At 41.1% G+C, this 22,812-nt stretch overlaps 2 protein-coding genes across 8 annotated transcripts in view; both read left to right on the plus strand.

Moving 5' to 3' along the window:
- Ankrd45 (ankyrin repeat domain 45) overlaps nucleotides 1-15,604 on the plus strand; it is a 29,048-nt gene extending 13,444 nt beyond the window's left edge. The window contains exons 4-6 of one of the 3 annotated variants that reach the window (XM_034513668.2): nucleotides 629-723; nucleotides 3,362-3,500; nucleotides 12,203-15,604. In XM_034513668.2, coding sequence (XP_034369559.1) covers nucleotides 629-723; nucleotides 3,362-3,500; nucleotides 12,203-12,234 — 266 coding nt within the window. In that variant the 3' untranslated portion in view covers nucleotides 12,235-15,604. The remainder of the gene's footprint in view (nucleotides 1-628; nucleotides 724-3,361; nucleotides 3,501-12,202) is intronic. The other 2 variants (XM_034513669.2, XM_076941465.1) reach the window with 2 other exon arrangements.
- Nucleotides 15,605-18,192: 2,588 nt separating this feature from the next.
- Nucleotides 18,193-22,812, plus strand: part of Slc9c2 (solute carrier family 9 member C2 (putative)) — a 60,877-nt gene continuing 56,257 nt past the window's right edge. The window contains exons 1-3 of one of the 5 annotated variants that reach the window (XM_076941469.1): nucleotides 18,193-18,531; nucleotides 19,535-19,712; nucleotides 21,631-21,731. In XM_076941469.1, coding sequence (XP_076797584.1) covers nucleotides 19,577-19,712; nucleotides 21,631-21,731 — 237 coding nt within the window. In that variant the 5' untranslated portion in view covers nucleotides 18,193-18,531; nucleotides 19,535-19,576. Of the gene's footprint in view, nucleotides 18,532-18,556; nucleotides 18,913-19,534; nucleotides 19,713-19,761; nucleotides 19,963-21,630; nucleotides 21,732-22,812 lie in introns of those variants that run through there. The other 4 variants (XM_076941471.1, XM_076941468.1, XM_076941472.1 and 1 more) reach the window with 4 other exon arrangements.

Below are 22,812 nucleotides of genomic sequence, written 5' to 3' on the forward strand. Positions count from 1 at the left end.
ATCCTCTACCTGAGGAAGGTCATGTAGTCCTTGGCAAACCTACAGGTTTACCCTCCTCTTTTCCCATTAAAAATCTGCCCAGCAAGTGCCTGGGACTCCTGGGACTCTCCATGCAAATGAGGCATTCCCAGTATGTTAAGCCCTAGTGAATGAGTTACATTCACCCTGAAAACTCCTTTCTCTAAAGTTTGTATATAGCCCTTGCCTACCCTGAATAAAGTGCATGTGTACCAGCTGTTTCACTGAAGATTGTCTAAGAGAGCTGTTTAACTGAGTGCCGTCTAAAAGAGCTGCAACACTACAATCCTTGGAGAAGGCCTTCTCACCCTGACCACCCCCTGCACACAGTTGGACTGGGATCCTGCAGTCCCCACCCATTCCAGGCCCGGGTGGACTGGTGCCTGGATACCCTGAGGGAGGAAGCGGAACTTGGAACCACACCTGAGTGCTATTTTTCTGTGTTCTTCAGACATTGACAGTGAACCTTCTACACAAACCTCATTGAGTTCTGGCTGCGTGATGAGCCTCACAAACAGGTCTGCTTGCTCTTTGTTTTTGTCTTAATTTGTGGGTTTTTTTTTTGTTTTTTGTTTTTTTTTTTTTTTTTTTTTTTGTCCTGTCCTTTCAGATGCAAGGCTGCTTCTGAAAAAAATTATTACAAAGTCCTCTCTCATCATTACTGACCCAGAAAAGGGACCAGGGAAACTCCTCAAGGAAGACAAGGTACTGTGTTGTGATTATTTCCTGTCGTGATGTTCTAGAGGTAGATGGTTCTCCTTTCTCCTTCCTCTCTTCTCCCCCTCCCTTCTTTAGTAAGCTTCTGATAAGAGATGAAATGATAAAAAGCAACTGATGTTGATGTTCAAAATATCACACCTGACCAGATGTGTAGATGAAAGTCAGAAATGTGTTGAGTGAAAATTTGGAAAAACAAACCCAGGCCTGCAAAGATTTTTATAAAGCCAACCCTCCCAAAGCATGTCATCAAAGCATGTCATAAAACTGTTACAAAGGGAGAAGCGTGGGTCATGGATCTGTCCCTGGGGCAGGTTCTGAGAGCTGAGAAAGGATCAGGAGCTGTTAACTTTCCATTCTTCTGTTGGAGTGCTGTGCTCCCCTGATATTCAATTCTAAATTTTGCTTCACACGTTAAAACATACATGATACATTTTAGTATGTTTGCATTTGTGTATACTACATAAATATACACAGAATACTTTAGTATATATGCATATGTATATATATATATTACATGTACAAATTTTCCATAATGAAATGTTAAAAAAAAGTGTAAAGTTAAAAAAAATTGATTGGATATACATTAAAATTGTGTCCATTAAGCTGGGCATAGTGGCATATGCCTGTGTTGCAGCATTTGGGAAGCTAAGTCAGGAGGATTACCTTTACTTCTAGGCAAGTTTGGTTACAGCCTGAGATGACCCTGTGTTTAAACACTAACTCTGTTCTGGGTATTAGATAAGTGCACTGGCTTTACGGTGTTCTCTGTGTTGCCGTATAGGTTCCCTGAGAATTGATTCTGATGGTGTTTGATGAAATACAGTCAGCTGCTCCTCAAGGGGCACCGGCAAACCTCACTAAGGCACACGCCGGACTAGTATCTTCATAAATGACTTTACAACATTTCGTGTGAAAGAAAACACAGAACACATTCAATCATTCAGTTAGAGCAGGCACTAGGGTTGTTTGACCTGCAGTTTACAGGGCTCTCACCATGAAGGAACGGTGCTTCGTCATCTGATACTAGAAAAGCCTTTAAATATCATACATAATGTAATAGGCACACACATTAATTAGAAGAAAATGAAAGCGTCTAGAACAAACTTAACGCCTCTTTCACTTTTGGTCTTACTGCCTTGGAGTTCTAATAACAGTATTGCGATTTCATCATCGTTCCTCTTTTACTTATGTAAATACAGATACAGGTTTGTCAGGGAGATCTTTTTACTATAAAATCGGCATCCTACTGTATCAGTTACTATTATTATTAACTTGTTTTTTTTCCTTTCCTGGTATCTTATGGACACATCCATGAATCTCATTTTTTTCACATACATCTGTATCTACAGCTTATATTCAGCACTACAGAAAGAACACATCAGCAGGTTGTCAATTTGTGTACATTATTATAAACCTTACCGAACACCTTTCTCTTTTCTACTTTCAAAAGTTTTTGGTTGACATGTTCTGCCTGTGTGTATAAGGCACATATGAGAACTGTCTTGAAGCAGACATCAGGGATGTGCTGCCAGTGCAATTAGATGGGAATTTTTTGGAACTTCCTCGTCCAGACACCCTTAAGAGGAAGTAAATACCATTCTTGTTTGTTTGTTTTTGTTTTTCAAGACAGGGTTTCTCTGTGTAGTCCTGGCTATCCTGGAGCTTACTCTGTAGACGAGGCTGGCCTCGAACTCAGAAATCTGCCTGCCTCTGCCTCCCAAGTGCTGGGATTAAAATCGTGCGCCATCACTGCCCGGCTGTAAATACCATTCTTATTGAGTCTCCTGTAGCTCATACCATCCACCATTTTTCTAAAGCTTTGTTTTTATTGTATGTACATGAGTGTTTGTCAGCATGTGTGTGTACCATGTGTGTGCAGTACCTGTAGAGGTCAGAAGAGGGCATAGGATCTCCTGGAACTGAACTTAACAGATAGTTGTGAACTGCCCTGTGAGTTCTAGGAACTGAATTCAGGTTCTCTACAAGAACAGCAAGTGCTCTTAACTGCTGAGCCATCTCTCCAGACCTACCCTTCACTTATTCTTTTTCATCTTTTGCAAACACTTCTCTTATCAAGAGGGCTCAATAAAAACAGAGAATCAGGGAGAAAGGATAGACTGGTTTAAGGCTTCTCGAGTCTGAGTAGCCATAATGCTATTTCAAATTTAGTTATCTAAAATTAAATATAATTTAAAATTTAGTTCTTCAGTCACATTAGCCAGACTTCAAATACTCAAGCGCTAAATATACCTAAGGGTTACTGTATTAGATAAGTTTCTGTCAGATAGTGAGCATAGCCTTAGACACACTCCAGTTTGTAAAAACAATGTGACATTTACTTATTTTGTATGAGTGTGTGCCTGTGTGTGTGTGTGTGTGTGTGTGTGTGTGTGCACATGTGCACTTGCACACTTGTATGCACATTTCACATGTATTGAGGTCAGAGGACAGCTTGGGTGAATCTGTTCTCCCCTTACACTGTGTGGGCTCCATGCACCAAACTCAGGTTTCCAGCTTTGATTATTGCACCTTTAGCCACTAAGCTTTCCTTCTGATCCTACAGATACTACAGTCTCATTTTTCAATCAGTAAGTGGAAGTAAATTCACAGTTTCTGTCCCCAGAATGCCATCCTCAATGCGTGCCGTCTGAAAAACGAGTGGTTGGAAAGCCATCCAGAAGCTTCCATCAGTGAGCTTTTTGAGCAGAAACAGCAATTGGAAGATATCGTGTCCCCCATCCTAGCAAAAATGTCTACACCACGTAAGTTTTGCACTTGAATGTCAGGAAATATAATAGTATAGTTCAGTGTTGTTTTTTTTTTTCTGATCCACTATGATTTTAACTATCTTCACTTCATAATAATAAATGAATTCTTTTCATAAGATATGCATGATTCTAGTCTTGATATTACATTATTGGTTGTTAAAGTATATGCTTACAATTTCTTTTTTAAAGATTTATTTATTTTATTTTATGAGTGTTTTCCCTGCATGCACATATGTTCACTCTCATGCATGCCTGGCACCCTGGGCAGTCAGAGGGTGTCATATTCCTCAGAACGGGAATTACAGATGGTCATGAGGCATCATATGTGTGCTGGGAACTGATCCCAGGTCCTGTGCAAGAACATCCAGTCCTCTTAGCTGCTGAATAATCTCCCCATGCCTGCCTTTGAGGTTTTTTTGAAATTACATCTTGCTACGTGGCTCCAGTTTCCTGTGTCCTCTGAGTATTTGGGTTACAGGTGCCACCTTGCCTGGCTTTTATGCCATTGATTTTGACCAGAGATTGTCACCCAGGAAAGGATGTACTTCTGGGAGACAGGGTCACAGAGTCTGGAAAAGATTTTCGGTATTATAATTCTGTGTTTGGTTGGGGAAACTACGTGGAAATAATATCCTGAGACCAGAAGTGCACACCTCAGCATCTCATGGGCATCTTAGATAAACTCATAGGTATACCTAAGATTTTAAAAATGGCAGCCTTATTTATTGTCATACCATTTTCATGAAATTCATTCCTTAAAGGATCTAATCAGTGTGTTTCAGCATAACCACAAAGTTGTATAATTGTCAGCATTTCTAATTTTAGGTCATTTTGCTGCCTCATAAAGAGACCCTACACTTATCAACAGGCACTTTCTACTCCCCCTCCCCAAGCCCTGGCAATCCTTACTTTACTTTCTATCCTTATGAGTTGGTTGGTTGGTTTGTTTGAGTCAGGGTCTTGTTATGTAGTCCTGCATGCACTGGGACTTGTTATGTAGGCCAGGCTGGCCTCAAATTTGCTGCGATCCTCCTGCCTCAGCCTGTGGAGCCACCAGGATTACAGATGTGAGATATCACGTCTGGCTTGGATCTGGCTGCTCTGAATTCTTCACAGATAGAATCATAACATACACATTGCCTGCTCTTTGTGATCTGGTCCTGTCCTATCCCTCGGCATAATGCTTATCTTCTTTTATTCTGGAACATGTATTGCCACTTAATATGGATGAATAACATTCCATTGTATGGATATAAATTTAATCCATTCATTAACCAGAGTACTTTATTTATTTATTTATTTCTATTCTGTTTTATCCTATCCTCACATTTGGGGTAGGGTATAGAGGTATAGAACTTTAAATGAAAAATGATATTTTTCTCTATTGTGGCTTGTCTGTGGCACTTTCAATCTTTTTTATTTATTTTTATTTTATTTATTTATTTTTATTTATTTTTTATTGGATATTTTATTTACATTTCAGATGTCATCCCCTTTCCCCCTTTCCCCTCCCTAGAAAACCCCTATTCCATCCCCCTTTCTCCTTTTTGCTTTTATACAATTTTTAAAATGTTAATCAAAGGCTTTATAAATTTGGTAATGCTCAATAACAAGATGCCCATACAACCAGAAGTGTAACCCAATTCTAGATATAACAACTATCTTTGACTGGTGGAGACACTTGAACATCCGCCTCCATGTTTCTCTCTCTCTCTCTCTCTCTCTCTCTCTCTCACATCACCTAGCTTCTCCTCCTCTCCTTACTCCTCCCACCTTAGCTCCTACATATCACCATCAGAGTACATTTTTGTTTTCACTTTTGGGGTAATTTACACAGTGCTGATATGAGCTGTTATTTATGTTACCATATACTTCCATTTTTCTTTGGTATGCAAACAGGAATTGCTGTACAGTAGGTAACTCTATGTCTAGCCTTCTGGGAAACTGCTAAAGCTGTTTTCCATTTTCCATTTTCATCAATGGCACCTGAAGATCCCATATCTCCATGCCTTAATTGATGTTTATTGTTGCCTTTTAAGTATCTTAGACACACTCAGTGGGTGTGAAGTGACACCGTGCTCTGATTTGAATTTCTCTGATCACTAATAATTATAAGGGTCATTTGTATAATTACCCTGGAGAGCTACTCATTTTGATTATTTAAAATTTTAAATTTGAAGTGTTTTCTACATATCTTGTTACAAAATTTTTTTATATATATTCTGGATACAAGTTTATTATCAGAAATATGACTCTGAGCTGGACGTGGTGTCGAGTGCCTGCCGTCTCAGCAGTGGGAAGGCTGAGCCAGGGGGATCATGAATTTGAAGTTACCTTGGGCTATTTAGGATCCGTTGCTGACAAACCTGCTTCATGTCTGTGTTCCCTGAGAGTTGAAGGAAGGATGGGTTTGAAAGATGAGCTGGGACCGGGAATACAAACAAGGGGTTCATATTGTTAGGCTCTCATTTAACTCAGTCATTGGAGAGATAATGTTTTAAATGCCCAAAGAGACTTTGTGGAAGTTTCCAGACTTCTCAAGAGGCCTACTTCAATAGGCTAGAATAATGAAGATAAAGGGGCAAGTTGACTACCCGCCCTCATCTGCTAGGGTATTCCTTGAGCAAGCAAGTGGCTCTAACTGGGATTATTCCCACCATATGAAAGAAGGAAGAAATTAGCCATCCGTGGGAAGCACATTCAAATTGCCGCTAAAGATGAGAGTGGCGTTATAACTCTGGTCTCCGGCCCCCACACAGGCATGTGGGTGACACTTGTCTGTGATGGTTCTGTTAATGAGCACTTTCCACAGCACTGAGCCAACAATACTCTGTTCACTTAGAATAGTGTGTGTGGTGTGTGAGGTAGCAGAGCCCATGATTTTGAAGACAGCTATCTAGTCCTATTTTGGCTATTAATTGATGTGTCTGAGATGGCACTGTCTGGGTGCATGAGTCTGCCTTCATTTTCTTGGCTATGTCTTTGGTTAGCTGTCAGTGTCATTGCTGAGATGGAGATACACTGACAGTGGAGCTACATCGCCTAACCAAGATGTAGCCTATGTTTTCGCTTAGTTTTATAGCTTTTGCTCTTGCATTTTTGTCCTGTGATATTGTTTGAGTTACTTTTTTAATATATGGTATGGCATGGGGTTTAACTTCACTGTGTGTGTGTGTGTGTGTGTGTGTGTGGTATTTGTTACCTACACTTTTCATGTTTGTCAGGCGGTGTCGTGTGTTTTAAGAGGTTGGAGACAATTAGGCTACTCTAGGTAGTATGAGAGGCCAGCCCTTGTCATCTATGTAACTAACATCTACTGATCAGATAGGTGGTACCCTCCTGGGTACCCTGAGGTGCCACAGTCTTTACAGTGCCCCACCCTGAGCAGTTCCTCATGTAGACTGTGAGTAAAGCACATATACCTGGAAAAGATAAACTAAGTTTAGAGGGGCTCAAAGGAAAAAAGAGAGAACATGAGGCAGGGGGAATTGTCACCAAGAAGCTAGGGTAGAGCTTGATAGTTTCAGAGTGAAAGCACAGGCTACTGGTGAGAGGTCCAGATGAGGGACGGAGAAAGTGGAGGGCTCCCATTTTGATGACTGTAATTGTCCTGGCAAGGAAGGGTAGGAAACAAGCCCGCAAAGTTAGCTAGTGATCATTTTATGATTGAAAAATAGTTTTGACAGCTTTAGGCTTTACTTTATGGGCAGTGGGACACCATTACAGAGCTTTTAGGTCTGGAGAGAGCTCAGTCAGTAGAATGCTTGCCTCACAAACATGAGGACCTGAGTTTGATCCCTAGAAGCCACTAATGTAGATGAGGGAGATGCCATATGCTTTGTGATTCCAGTGCTGGGGTGGTGGAGGCAGGCAGATCCCTGGGGCTAACTGGCCGGCCAGCCTTGCTACATCAGAAGGCTCCAGGCCAATGAGAGACTGTCTCAGAAAACACTGTGGGCATGTCTTTTTTTTTTTTTTTTTTTTTTTAAGATATTTTATTTACATTTCAGATGCCATCCCCTTTCCCCATTCCCCCCCTTAGAAAACCCCTATCCCATGCCCCCTTTTCCTTTTTGCATTTATACATTTTTTTAAAATAATGTTAATCATAAGCGTTATAAGTTTGGAATTGTTCAATCAGAGGTGTAACCCACTGACCAACCTAGATATAACAACTATCTTTGACTGGTGGAGATACATGAATATCTGCCTCCCTGTCTCCCCCCTCTTTCTCTCTTTCATCACCTAGCTTCTCCTCTCCTTCTTCTTCTTCTTCTCCTCTTCTTACTCCTTCTCTTCCTCTCAGTACTCCTCCTACCTTAGCTCATCCTACACATCATCCTTCCTGTTAAAATGAAACTTTTCTCTCAAAATACAATTAGAGCATAATTATGCCAATTTGTACCAGTGAGGTACAAGATAGTCCTAATACCCAGTCCATCCTTTTGTTGACTAACCAGCACCTCTGTCATCTATCCTAACTAAAACATTTAGTTCTGAACCTGGCTTTAGGATGAATGTCAGCTGATGACCATCCACTCAAATCTTTTCTCTTATGGTAAATATAAGTTTTCAACCCCGTCAGAAATCCAGAATGACTGAGTTAACTATAATTGTGGGAAGCACAAAGCATAGCTTCTAAAACTTAGCCAATTTATAGAGACCTCTGAACACCTGAAAAGCCCCTATACTACCGAACATTGGAGCATCAAATCTTCAGCCTTCTGGCCCAGAATCATCTGACAGACCTTGGTAATGCAGGATTATTAAGGACTGATTACTCTGTCTAGGCAGATATAATCAGTCGACTATTCTGCATGTGTGTCCTTTTCTGGACAGTAATTTGTCTGTAGATGGAGAGAGGCAATTCTTGCCTAGTGGCTGTTACCATACAACTGGAGTAACTCCAAGGATGCTCAATTTCTTCTTAGAATCCATGACAGGAAGCTGTCAGGAGCAGACAGGTCTCTAATCAATATGAACAGTAATATATAAATATTTGTAGCGTCAGTTCCATGGACTTCTGATGTTTTGAAAACTAACTATCCATGTAAGGTAACCTGAACTGTTGTCTGTTCACTCCTCTCAGCTATTTCTAAATAAAATATGGAAAACACCCTAACAATAAACTCAAAAATATGAATTTGCTATAGTCCCTTAACTCATAGGTTAACCGTCCCAAATCAGTTAAAAAGGTTAAAAAAGGGCTGGGTCTAGGCATTGTATTCCTAAATGTGTTATACAGGCACAATTCCCATGAGCGTATCAATATTCATCTCATTTTTATATTAATAAGAGGCTTGTACCAATGAAAACCTTAAATTTGAGATCAAAGTAAATTTTGTACCATTTAAGAAATTATAACTTCATCTTGATAATAATTAACAGATTTCTACCAATAGGTTATGGCTATGCAATAAGTCCTAGCTAATCCCCCCTGTTCCAACAAAACCACTACTTTTCCTTAGAAAGACAGACCATTATTAACCACATTAGTCCCCAAGCTCAGGGAATAGGGGCGCTGACTCTTCTTTAACTTCTTCAAGCTGATTAAGGCGTTGAGATTTTAGAAGAGGGGTGGGGGGAAGAGTAAGTTGATAAGCCTCTGATGCTGTGTCTTCACTGAATCCAGATGGAATTCCAGGACATCAGAGGTTTGGGCAGGTCTGCTCAGTATGCTTGATGAGTAGATACACCAAGGCTGTGTATTCTGCAATATACAATTCTCAGAACAAGTTTTAGTATCAAGATTTAGTATCAAGAAAAAAAAATTTCCCACCCCAGGGGGCTGACATTTTTTTTAAAGATGTTGGTTCTGAAGACTTTTTTTTCCCTGCTTGTTAAAATTGGTTGTAGTATTTACGTTTCAGATTTTATCCCCTTAGCCTACTTCCTCCCACCACCCAGAAACCTATCCCATCCCCCTCCTCATGCTTCTATGAGGCAGTGACCGAACCTACCCCCCTCACTATCCCCTCCCCGACCTCACATTCCCCCCCCCACTGTGTATTCATTTTTTTTTTATGGGACCAAGAAACTCCTCTCCCACCTATGCCGGACAAGGCCATCCTCCCCTACATATACCTCTGGAGTCTTGGGTCTCTCCCTATGTGTTCCCAGGCTGGTGGTTTAGACCCTGGGGGGCTCTGGTTGTTTGGTATTGTTGCTTTCCACCTGGGGTCAATAACCCTTTCTGCTCCTTCAGTCCTCTCACTAAGTTCTCCATTGGGAAACCCCTGGTCATATCAGTGGTTAATTGTGAACATTGTCTTCTGAGTGTGTTAGTCTTTGGCTGACCTCTAAGGAGACAGCTATATCATGTTCCTCACATTATGCACTTCCAGCCATCCACAACAGTGTTTAGATTAGGTGGCTGTACATGGGGTGAATACCCAGGTGGAATGGTCTCCTGATGGCCCCTCCTTCAGTTTCTGTTCCATGTTTTGTTTCCCTATTTGCTCCCTTGAGCATTTTTGTTTCTCGTTCTCAGTAGAACTGAGGCATCCCCTCTTGGTCTTCCTTCTTCATGAGCTTCATGTGGTCTGTGGGTTGAGTCTTCGCTAATTCAAGCTTTTGGGCTAATATCCGTGGAGATATGTTTGTGTAACTATCTTCTTTTGGGGTTTTTGGAAGATTACTTTCTTGCTTTTTCTAGGTTGTAGTTTCCCTCCTTGTGTTGGAGTTTTCCACCAATTATTCTTTGAAGTGCTGGATTTGTGTTGAGATACTGTGTAAAATTGGATTTGTCATGGAATATTTTGGTTTCTCCATCAATAATGATTGACAGTTTTGCTGGGTATAGTAGTCTGGGCTGGCATTTGTGTTCTCTTAGGGTTTGTATGGTATCGGTCCAGAATCTTCTGGCTTTTATGGTCTCTGGTGAGAAGTCTGGTGTAATTCTTATAGGTCTGCCTTTATATGTTACTTTGCCTTTTTCCCTTACTGCTTTTAGTATTTTTTCTTTGTTTTGTACATTTGATGTTTTGACTATTATGTGGCGGGAAGTATTTCTTTTCTGGTCTAAACTATTTGGAGTTCTGTAAGCTTCTTGTATATTTATGGACAGCTCTTTCTTTAGGTTAGGGAAGTTTTCCTCTATAATTTTGTTGAGGATATTTACTGGTCCTTTAAGTTGGGAGTCTTCCCCCTCATCTATACCTATTATCCTTAGGTTTGGCCTTCTCATTGTGTCTTGGATTTCTTGTATATTTTGGGTTAGTAGCTTTTTGTATTTTGCATTTTCTTTGACAGTTGTGTCAATGTTTTCCATGGTATCTTCTGCACATGAGATTCTCTCTTCCATCTCTTGTATTCTGTTGGTGATTCTTGTGTCTATGACTCCTGATCTTTTTTTTTAGGTTTTCTATCTCCAGGGTATTGTCCCTTTGTGATTTCTTTATTGTTTCTACTTCCATTTTTAGATCCTGCATGGTTCTGTTTAATTCCTTTTTCCTGTTTGGTTGCATTTTCTTGCAATTCCTTAAGGGATTTTTGTGTTTCCTCTTTAAGGGTTTCTATCTGTCTACCAGTGCTCTCCTTAAGTTCTTTGAGAGTGTTATTTATGTCTTTCTTACAGCCCTCTATCATCATCATGAGAAGTGATTTTAATTCTGATTCCTGCTTTTCTGGTGTGACGGGGTCTTCAGGGCTTGCTCTGATGGGGGAGCTGGGTTCTGATGATGCCATGTAACTTTGGTTTCTGTTGCTTATGTTCTTGCTCTTGCCTTTGCCATCTGGTTAACTCTAGTGCTGCCTGTACTTGCTGTCTCTGACTGAAGCCTGTCTTTCTAGTTATCTAGCTTGTGTCTGATCTCCTAGGGGTCCAGATGTCTCTGTGATCTTTTCCGGCTGCACTGATTACAGTGGTACCTCTAGGATGCCTCAGGATATGGTGCCTCCAAGGTAGTAGTCCAGCTAGGTGACTGCTGTTCTGGGTGCAGTGTCTCCTCTAGAATATCTCAGGATATGTTGTCTGAAGCTCTGAGTTCATTTGTTCCTCTGTGGCTCTGGATTGAGTGGACCTTCCAGTATGTCTCAGGTGGAATCCGGGGTCCACACAACAGCAGACCTGGCAGAGGTCTGATCCAGGCCTCAGATCTGAGAACTAGTTTCTAAGACACTGTCCAAGTTAGAGCGCCTGGGATCCCTGCTTCCTCTGGATTCTTGGAGGTTGGGGACAGAGCTGCCACCCAAGATCTGCTCAGTGCTCTCTGGCCCAGACTGGAAGGAACCAGTGTTCCGGGCCGGGAGTGACTTCCTGGGTCCTTTTGGTTCCCAGTTACTCCCTGTTAGGGCGGGCCCTGCTGTCTGCTTACCTAAGATACTGCCTGAGTTCCAGCGGCTGGAATCCCTGCTTCCTCTGGGTTCTTGGAGGTTGGGGACAGAGCTGCCACCAAGATCTGCTCAGTGCTCTGGCCCAGACCGGGCTGTGGGCATGTCTTAATGAGAGTTCCTCTCGACCATGGTCCAACAAGTGCCAGGAGTATCGAGCATGTGGGAAGTGTGTCCTCTTGCCTTTGCATACCATAGGAAAGGCAGAGACTATCGGAACCTCCGTACCAAGTGTCAGGGTTTAATTAATGGCTGACTCGGGCTAGTATTGTGATTTATTCTATGCCTATTGTTTGAAAAACTGGCTATATCGTGTTTCATATCTCAAGCTAATTAAATGTAATTTAAAAATCTGCTTCTTTCAGGTCAAGTGAAAAGTGCCAGATCAATAACCTAAACCGTGGTCAGCAGAGAAATCAACAATGTACCTTCTACAGATGCCACACGGTGTAGAAGGCTACATTACGTTTCAGTATTAAATAAGACAAACCCGTTCCTGCCAAATTCAAGAACTAGATCCAGGGTTTTGCAGAAATGTCTGGGTACAAATTCAGTCACTTGGCTTTGTGTTAGACTGTTCAGAATACTTACACCTGGCTCAGGGGCTGGGCCTCTGCTCCTCCAAGCAAGGAAGAGCTGAGCGAGGCTTTAAAGACCACGCAGAGAAGCTAATAGTTTTCTGTGTAACTGAGGCAAGAAATTTCCACTTGACTAGGGAATTCCGTTTTTAAAAGATGCATTAAGCCATTTGTAAAAGAAAAGCACTTGTTCCCTCTTTCAAAAGACAAATACTAAGAATTGTTTGGGGGTGGGGTCCTCTGGTTTTAGCTGTCTGAATTAAAATTCACCTGGAAGGTGGGATATAGTTTATGAGAAAAGCCCACAAATCTGTTGTTTTCCCTCTCAGGAGTTTGGTAATATACTGTAACTGCCACCAAACTGCTTCCCACTGGTCTCTTACATTGCCTATGTTTTGAAGGTCATGGCTACAGAAAGGATCTTCAGAATGTACTTTTGCTAGTCAAGTCAAGCAGGACCCTGAACTTCCTATTACTTTGTGACTTTCTGGGGAAGTTTTTATAAAAAATAAAAAATATATATTTTAAAAGGAGAGAATCACTTTATCACTTTCTCCTCTTTGTCTTGCTATGCAAACTATTTTTCACTTTAGAGGAGAAAGAAAACAAGAGAGCCATTCAGTCATACTCGTCAGACAATGTTCTCTTGGTCACGCTATTGAGGTCATCTTGTTTGAAATGTTTCCCCAAGTTTCCACTTTTGAGATCTTTTCTCTCTATGAGCAATTGCCATTTGGCTTCCTTCAGCAGAAACACAAACACTATGACATCTCTGTGACACCCAGAGTACTCACTGATCATGTTTGGCAGAGATCTTTTAGGACAATCTTTCAAGATACTTGGTTCACATCAGCACTGAGATGATTAGGAAGAGCCTAGGTGCCATGGCGGGGTGTTGTCATTTTTATTCTAAGCCACATTTTCTGAACCTTGATCATGAACACAACAGTGGTTTCTAGGTCTCTGCTCCTGGTAAGTAGGAAGGGGGTCTAGAAACCCACTTTTATTCCCAGGTAAGACAGAAGCATTTTTAACTGTCTACTAGAACAACTTCTCTCTTCCTCTTTGCCTCACAACCTGTCCTCAGACGTTTTATAGCCTTTGATACACGTGTTAACACAGTGTTTGTACAGTCCCTCGGATTGGCACCTTCATATCAAGTTTTTTATAATCTCCTTTTCTAACTCTACACCAGCTTCTCTCCTTCTTGACCCTCATTGTCAGATCCTCTCAGGATTCAATTTAGATTCTTGGTGGGACAATAGTGGTTGTCATCCCATGACCACCCCCATCTCCAATATTACAACGATCTAACTTTTCCTTCTTTGGGGGCATTTACAGTGCCAGAAACCTCCTCCTGTGTCCTGTGTAGTAAAGCCTCCTCCTGTGTCCTGTGTAGTAAATCCTCCTTCTGTGTCCTATGTAATAAAGCCTCCTCCTGTGTCCTGTGTAGCAAAGCCTCCCTCATTCTGTGTCCTGTGTAGTAAGTCCTCCTTCTGATTCTGTGTCCTGTGTAACGAAGCCTCCCTCATTCTGTGTCCTGTGTAATTGCTCATATGCTTCTCTCTCTATGTGAATGAATATGGATCTTTATGAAAGGGAGGCCTTTTGTTGGGGGCCTTCCTCATATCTAAAGAGCTTGTAAAATAGTAAGTCAGTAAATAAAAGTTGAGTTGACCCACTTAGTACTACCTTACTCCCAGTACCTAGCATTGCTTAATACTACCTAGTACTCACAGAACTCATACCCGCTTCATTCATTTATAGTGCTTGATTACCATTATAGAAATGCTACCAACCTTAGCTTATGCCTTGCCTATGTCAGTGTACCCACTCCTCCAACAGACAAGCCGTATGCACAGCAAACATTGTGGCTGTCTGTCTGCCCTCTCCCGACTGTGTAGTCCTTAAACTTTATCTTGAATGTCATGGACCTGGTGGTTCCCATGGGTTCTTTGGATCTTATTTCAGAGACTCCTTTGATGTGGGATCTGAACACTTACTTATATCTGTGTATATGTAACTTCTGTTTTGCAAAAAATGATATCAATTATTACCTACTGTTGCACTGACTTATAGGTAGATCAATAGGAGATTTAGATGCCATTATGCTGTGATTTTGATGTTATTTCATTAGTTGCATGGTGTTTTCAGACCTTGCATAGACTAGTTACTTTTTAAAAGCACATGCTAACAGCTCAGGAATGCCTCCACAGTAGTCGAAAGGGAGGCAATTTAATATTATGATCAATTCTAGTTTTAGTTCTTTAGGTTTTGTGTTTCATTGGTCATAAAAATATAAACATATAAAGGTACAGTATTAATGTAACATTATTAAAATAACAACTGCTGCCTGTTACCACTGTCATGTAACAAAAGACATTTTAACTCCAAATAGTAAGGCTACATGATAACAGTATGAACTGAATAAATTAAGCTTCATTGCAGAACTTTATGTTAGATGTATTCTTCTCATTTTGCCTCATATGATAGAACTTTTATCATACACCAGAACTGACCTAGTGTCTAACTTTTCACATCTACTGCTCTAGATATCAAACTGACATTTGTTTTAACATTAAACATTGTAAAAGGCTGACAGTTACTCTAGTGTTCATCTAATATGCAGTAGATTGACTGACATTTGTTTTAGCATTAAACATTGTAAAAGGCTGGCAGTTACTCTAGTGTTCGCCTAATATGCAGTAGATTATGTTGTACAGGCTAGCCTAATCTTCCATTCTATGTTGTACAGGCTAGCCTAATCTCCCACTTCACACACTCTTATCAATGTGTGGTCCTATCATTTCTAAAATAGCAATACCAGCTTATGGTCTCTCTTGAATCCAGGGAGCTCATGACTATAGTTGAAAATGGTTCCATGTCATTTCCAATGCTAGATTATAGTATGCTGATTTGGCTTCTGCCTCAGTCTCTTAAGATACTGCCCTAGAGACCAGTCTGTGGAGATACCAACAGGGAAAGGAACTGAGGCTCAAGCCTACACCTCTGACTGTGCTCCGTCCATTGCTCTCAACCTGCCCAGATCTTGAAGGAGAGTCATCTTGGAAATGGATTCTCCAATCAAGCCCCTGTTTGATGCTATGTGGCGTGGAGACACACTTTCTCTGCCAAGTCCTACCAAAATCATGAACTTCTGAGATAAATAAATGGTTTTGTTTTACGCTACACAGTTTTGTATTTATTGGTTACATACACACAAAAATATAACATATGCATGTTAGAACACAGAAATATGAAGTAGCATAACAGAGCCCAGAACATGTGGCTTTGTTCTGAAGCTGGCTGGTGGGTCGATGTTGTGAAGGCCTAGTGGGGAGTGTGAGTAATGGCTCCCAGGCCTCACGGACAGCCTTTCAGATCCTCTAAAAGGTTACTAGTGGGAGGAGCGAAGTGTCCCTGCAAGAGAGTGTTCCTTAGAGAGAAAGGCTCTGGTTAAGAGTTCCAGGAGGGTTTCCATAGTGTTTAAGTAATAAACCCAGTGATTCAGTGACCATGCCCCAGCTTTGTTCCAGTGCCACCGGCCTTTTCTGAAGTGTGAAAGGAAGAAAGGAACTGAGCTGGAGAAAGGAACACACCAACTTTCAAGTAAAATTGGAAAGAAACATAAATGTGCCAGTAGTTTGAAATTGAAGTGTCTCTTCATTTCCCAGCCTTTGTAGATTAAAAATCTTATTATTATTCCAAGAAATGACTTCCAGGAAAAGATAAAACCCAGAACAGAACCAAGTGGGTATCTTGTAAGAAATTAGAAACATTTAAGATGGCATTCATTTAAAAAGCACTGGGACTCTTTTTTTTTTTTTTTGGGCGTTTTTTTTTTTTTTTTTTTTTTTTTTTTCATATGGCTGGGCAGATGGTTTCTGTGTGTTCTAGGGTGGTCATCACTGCTCACCTTGATGGCAGCTGAACTGCCACATCTCCCTTTCCCAGCAATGGCACATGTCAGCATAAAGAACTGTCTGATACACCTTTCTTAGGTCTAATATCCACTCTTGACCAAATCAGCATATTGGGAGATGGAGAATTACTCATCTGTCTTTCATCCCTATCTCAGTCACATAATATATAATCTACCACCAGAAGACAAGATTTGGGCAAAGTATACTTTGGCCTCTCAGTTCCCCAAGGCCACCAATGATTCTTTCTGCTGGCTTTCCTCAAAATGGTGAAACAAATTTGTTATGGCTTTAACAGAAGAGCTCTACAGGAGAGGTTGAAATAAAGAATATAGCCTGGTCATCCCTGTGGTTTAGTTAGGCGCTGTCTCTGGCTTTCAGTACCACATCGAAGCCAGAGCTGAGTATAAATTTTGTTCAGGTTTTTCTGAGGTATGTGGACTTGGGGAACCTGAATCTTAAAACTTAAAACTACGAGAGTTATACTCACAAGGTTTGGTGGCACCAAGAGAGCCTGAAGGGACAACAGTGGGACAGGAGGGGAACACAGCAGGGAAAGGCATAGTTTAGGTGATTAGAGACAGTGCCATTGAGAAGTCAATGTGACAACTGGCAATATAATGTGAAAGTGCAGGTGAAAGAAAGCCTTGTGAGCTAGGTATCATGTGAGGTAAACTGAGGCAGCAGATTGAAAGTTCTCTGGTCCTGTGGTTTAAAGGGACTGCACATCTATACAAACGAAGTTGCAGACAATATTTTAGGATGTATCACAGGCATGTATAGAACTGTTGATTGAAATTCAGTCTCTGGGAACTGAGACATGCTTTGGAGTCTCTTTAACACATGTGCAATGCAGAAGATGATAGATTCCATCAGCTTCTTGCTGTGATGTTTCCCTTGGTGCCCTATGAAAGAACACATGCAGCCACGCCCACCATGAGCAGCAGGCAGCATAGGAAGAGCAGAATCCCCTACACACAACCTAACTCAGCCATGGCAGTACACTACAAATTGATGATTAGTGTTCACTGAAGAAATCGTATTTGTTTCTAGTAATTAGACCCCTAAGTCACATGCTAGGCATCAGTTGATGCCTATGTCCTGAGGGGAGTGGGTGACATTGTAACTTCAATCAAAGAACTAAAATTCAATAATGAGTTGAATGAAGGAAAATGAGAAACTTGAGTAATGGAAGGGAAGAAGAGGAGGAGAAGGAAGACGAAGAAAGAGAAGGAGAAGAAGAAGGAGAAGGAGAAGGAGGAGGAGGAGGAGAAGAAGGAGAAGAAGAACAAAAACAAGAAGAAGAAGAACAAGAAGGAAAGGAAAATCAAGAATTAAGGAAGCAGTCAAAAGGGATGGAAAGGGTAATGGGAGGGTAAGGCATAGTACATGAAATCAAAAGGAAGGGGTGTGGAAGGCTAGTGGAAGGCACGAATGTGTGCAACTATAATAATATACATTTATAAGATGTTATAGCGAAACCTATTGTTTTGTATGCCAACTAAAATTAATTTTAAAAAACGAGTCAGTGCCGGGCGGTGGTGGCACATGCCTTTAATCCCAGCAAGAGGCAGGCGAATTTCTGAGTTCGAGTCCAGCCTGGTCTACCGAGTGAGTTCCAGGACAGCCAGGACTACACAGAGAAACCCTGTCTCGAAAAACAAAACAAAAACAAAACAAAACAAAACAAAACAAAAAAACCAAACACACACACACACACACAAACAAAAACGAGTCAGTGTTAAGGGAGTTAGGGCTGAACTGGATAGAACTGGTATAAGAAAGACTTCATGTATGGTTTTTAAAACCCCAAGGGTTCTGTCTATGTGTATAGTCTTTGACCCTTTCATGTGTTACGTCAGGCAAAGAAAATCAGTTAAAAACAGTTGTAGGCGTAGGCAGAGTGTGGCCATTAAGAAATGTATGTTTTTTTTTTATAACTTCTTTTGGATTGGAGGTGGGAATAATGAGTGCAGCCAATCAGAACAAAAGCAGGTTGGCAAGAAACCAATGGGAAGTCAGTATGGAAACAGCTTTTGTTTTGGTATCAGTTGGTGGTACCGACCCTGGCAAACAGCGTAACTCAGTACAACTGAGCCCTGTTCTTTGGGATTTTGAAAGGCTGCATTTTGATTTCAACTCTGAGCCAGTTTAGGCTTGGAAGAACACATCTCTGGGGAAGAACTTGGTTTTAAGGTTATTACCATGGGGACGAGGGCTTGGCGATAAGAACCCGAAGGGCTGCTTAAGGATGGGAAGTAACTTGAAGGTGTAGTGGCCGCCTCCTTCTTTTAATTAGAGTTCTTGTAACTGGTAGCAAACAAGTATAAAACCGAGGGCCTAGGATAGAGTGTGTTCCTGAGGCTACTTCAGGACCCTTCGGAAAGCCTTAGGTTAAGGCTAGCTATAAGAAAAGCAAAATAACTCAAGTCCTTCTATGGACCTTCCCATACGTTTACATGGGCTATGTCTCACACAGGACACCACTTCAGCAGGAGCATAAGAAATGAAATCCAGCCTGTTGTTGATATGACAAGTCACATGCCTGTTGTCAGGCTTCATGGTCCCGAGGAAGAGGTACTTTTCCCTAATTCAATCAAAGGCATCACACAATCAAACCTCAAATCTTTTCAAGTCTTTAAAAAAAAATTGTTTACCTCTGTCCTCACTCCAAACCGCATCTGATATGATCCAAACCTTAACTGGTATGATGCAGTTTACCTTGTAGAAGTCGTTGAGAGAGGGAGGATAAATACAATTTGAAGTCAGAGTAGTGATGTGGAATCCCAGAGTGATTTGTACTCGTGGGGAATGAGGAGTGTGAGTGTTTGTCTCTGCTCCTTTCCTCTTAAAGATTCCACTCCTTCAATGTGCATGATGCACCTCTCTTGTGCTGAAGATCGTGTTTACAACCTTAATGAAAAGCAAACTCTCAGTCTCAGCCTTTGAGAAACTCGCTGTTCCAGGCATGTGCGTGATCAGATCACCTCAATAACAGTACAGTCATGATCTACCCCTTCCCGTGTGTAGGATAAGACACCAACACGAGTGTCCCTGTAAATATTCCTGGAGAATGAAGGAGAATGAGGGGCGTTAATGTGCTCAGAGATGAGTGTGCTACCCACCTGAGATAGGTGGGGTGTGGATGAACTGGATCCCAGCAGGCCTCATGGGCCTTTCTTTTTTCTTCTATGTTAAGACAGAATAGTCTGCCATAATGTAGGCTAGTCCTGGAAGAGCCATGTCAAACAGCAGTTTTTCTTTCTGGGCAACAAAAAATGACAACAAGCCTGATTTACTCTGTGGGAGGCCAGCGGATTACTTTGTGGTCCAGAAGCATTTCACAATTCTTATATGCGCCACTATTGTTTTGGGAGGTAAGTAGCTATGTAAGACTCTTCTTTGTCCTTAGAACCTTTTCTCATTGTAGGAGATCACAGCTACAACAAAAGAGTAGCCAATGGAACCTCAAGATGTGAAGGCTGTCTGTACAGCTTCATTCGGCTTTTAAGGAGCACTGTGTATATCCATTGCTTTATTCAGTAACAGTGGCCGAGCATGGGAGGGTGGCAGGTACATTAAGCAGCATGAGATTGTCTGACATCACGGAGCTTCCTCATGGGTGAGGTAGGCAAGCAAATAATCATGAGGCAATGTGTTAAGTGTACACATAGAGATGGTGTCAGGATTCTTTAGTAATGAGGGGAAGGAGATCCTGATACTGCCTACCCACCAGGCCTACCCTGACCAAATTATCTGAGATAAGGGGAGACAGCTTGTTAAATAGACAAAGAAGACAAACAATCCACAGTTTGCATAATTGATGTCATTAATCTTGTTTATTATTATGGCTTCTTTAGATTCCATCCTTTAATGCCAGCATTTGGGAGTCAGAGGCAGGCAGATCTCCTAGTTTGTGGCCAGACAGAGTGAGTTCCAAGACACCCAGGGTTATACAGAAACACCCTGCCTCAAAAAAAGATGGCATTTAGTTATATGTATAGGAATGTTTGTCCTGCATATGTCTGTGTACCCTGTGTCTGCAGTGCCGACAGTGCCAGAAGAGGGCAGTAGAGTCCCTAGAACTGTGTCGTTATGGCTGCTTCTTAGCTGCCATGAATGCTAGTGCTGGGGACTGAAGCTGGGTCCTCTGGAAAACCAGCAAGTATGCTTAACCATGGAGCCATCCCTCCAGCCACCATTTTGGCTTTCAATGGGATTTTTCTTTACTCCATCCACTTTGCCTGCCTAGAAAAAAAAGTTAGAGAGGGCCTTTGTAAATAAAGGCCTCCTGAATATTGATTACAAATTCAGCAGGTGTACCGAATGGTATTCATAGAGATAAAGTAGCCCAGTCAATAACATTCCTATGATGAAAGTTTCTAGGTCTCTGTAAAAGAAAATTTACTTGGGAAGAATATCAGCTGCTCCCAAAACTTTTCTGGACTCAGGAAGACATCCAAGGACCAAGTAATGAACCAAATGCATGTAAAAAGTATCTTCATCTTAGTGTTCATCAGGGAGTAAAATTGCTTTGTCTGGGCTTCTGATACACTCACAAATGACTTTGGTTCCTTTCAGAACCCACAGTGATCAGATGGCCATGAGCTTCGATAACCCTAGACACACCCTGAGGATGTAAGGAAAAGTGGCCAGGAGCAAAGGGCGGTGCAGAAATAGTGTGAAAACCATCTTTTTTTTTTTTTTTTTTTTTACCCAGACTTAAGCACAAGAAATACTCAATAATTCTTTACTGATTTGGTTCTAGCTCAGTCTGGGAGGCAGGAAATACTGAATCTAGGCTGCCAGTGAGACTTGCCTTCTGCCCGTAGAGTGATCCTAATATATTCCTGGGTGAGCAACTGTGAGGCTGGTGAAACCTCAGTATTTTCTGTAGTCTTCTGTGAGGCATACCAATTATATGCACCTTATTCTTAACAAATTGCATTTGTGGGCCAGTGAATTTCAGGAAGTAAAAGCACATGTCTCTCTCACACACACACACACACACACACACACACACACACACACACACACATCCAAATACATTTGTAATAATTATTAACTCTTCACACACACTATGACTCAGGAAAAGTTGAAAATTAAATAACTAGGCTGAATATTAATGACATTTTGAAAATACAAACAAACATCTCTTTTCTCTTTTGGTAAGATAAACACACACACACACAATGGGTTTCAGTATAGGTTGACACAGGCATACAATACAATGTATACTGGTTGAATAGGGTAATTACTATTTTGAAACTATAAATTATATTTTTATTTTTTTAGGGTTTTCAAGGATGGTTTTAAAGAACTCTGAGGTCTTTGTCTTGATGGTTCTATCTCTGTCGGGATTTGTGACAGGGCGACTGGCTTACCATTTTGTTGAGGTACTGTATACATAATAAGTTAGAGAGGAGATCCAAGGTCAAACACCTCAAAGAAGGTCTACTCCTAATATGCAAGTTCTTCTTTTTCTTTAGTCCTGGGGATCAAACTCAGGACCACATACATGCCAGGACTCTCTCAATTACGAGCATCCCCAACCCTATGGAATTAAAAAAAAAAAACATGTGAACAGATGTTAAAATAATTTCATACAGTGCTGAGCATTTTTGCAAAGAAAGACACATAAATACAATAAGAAAGCCATAAGTTATGAAAGCTTCAAATGAAGCAGTAATTTGGAAGTAAGACAATTCAGGTGCTGGCAGACTCCTTGTCATTCTTCTCTGAGCCTTGCCCTTTCCTCCTTGTTACTCCTTCTGAGTTCCTGTTCCTTTCCTTGTGGGTCCACTGGTTTATTTATTTCCTTATGTTCACTATAAACATGTAGAGGCTTGATATAAAAGGCAGCAACTCTTTTCTTTTAAGATTTATTTTATATGTATTGGGTGTTTTGCCTTTATGTCTGTAAGTGAATTGCGTCCATTCCTAGTACCCATGAAAGCCAGAAGAGGGTGCCAGATTCCCGGAAACTGGAGTTACAGACTACAGTTACAGACTCCAGTTAACACACAGTTAGCCTCTGTGTGGGTGCAGGGAACTTCACCTGGTCAGTAAAAGCAGCAAGTGCTCTAACTACTAAGCTATCTCTCCAGCCCCTGTAGCAGTTATTTTCACGATAAAGCATGCTTTCTCTTTTCTCTCAGATTAAATGTGAAACATGCACCACACACAACATAACCACAAGAAAATACTTCTTCGTTGTCTCAACTTATTAATGCCTGGTATTAACAGCAATGCAGTGTGCGTTAGCAATTTGTCTCCATTCAGTGTTTCAGTTTTTTAAGATGGAGGTAATACCCATAGGGTCAGTCTCCTCAGTCTCATCATTCCCACTAGCCAGCATGACTTGAGAGTTTTCTATGTGCCACACATATTTTTAAGTGCTCTGTACTTATACATTTACCAACTCAATAACCCTTGGGTTGACCCATTCATTCTTGCAAGGATGTGATGAAGTAGTAC

Source organism: Arvicanthis niloticus, chromosome 10 (assembly GCF_011762505.2).
Source record: "Arvicanthis niloticus isolate mArvNil1 chromosome 10, mArvNil1.pat.X, whole genome shotgun sequence".
Classification (NCBI taxonomy): domain Eukaryota; kingdom Metazoa; phylum Chordata; class Mammalia; order Rodentia; family Muridae; genus Arvicanthis; species Arvicanthis niloticus.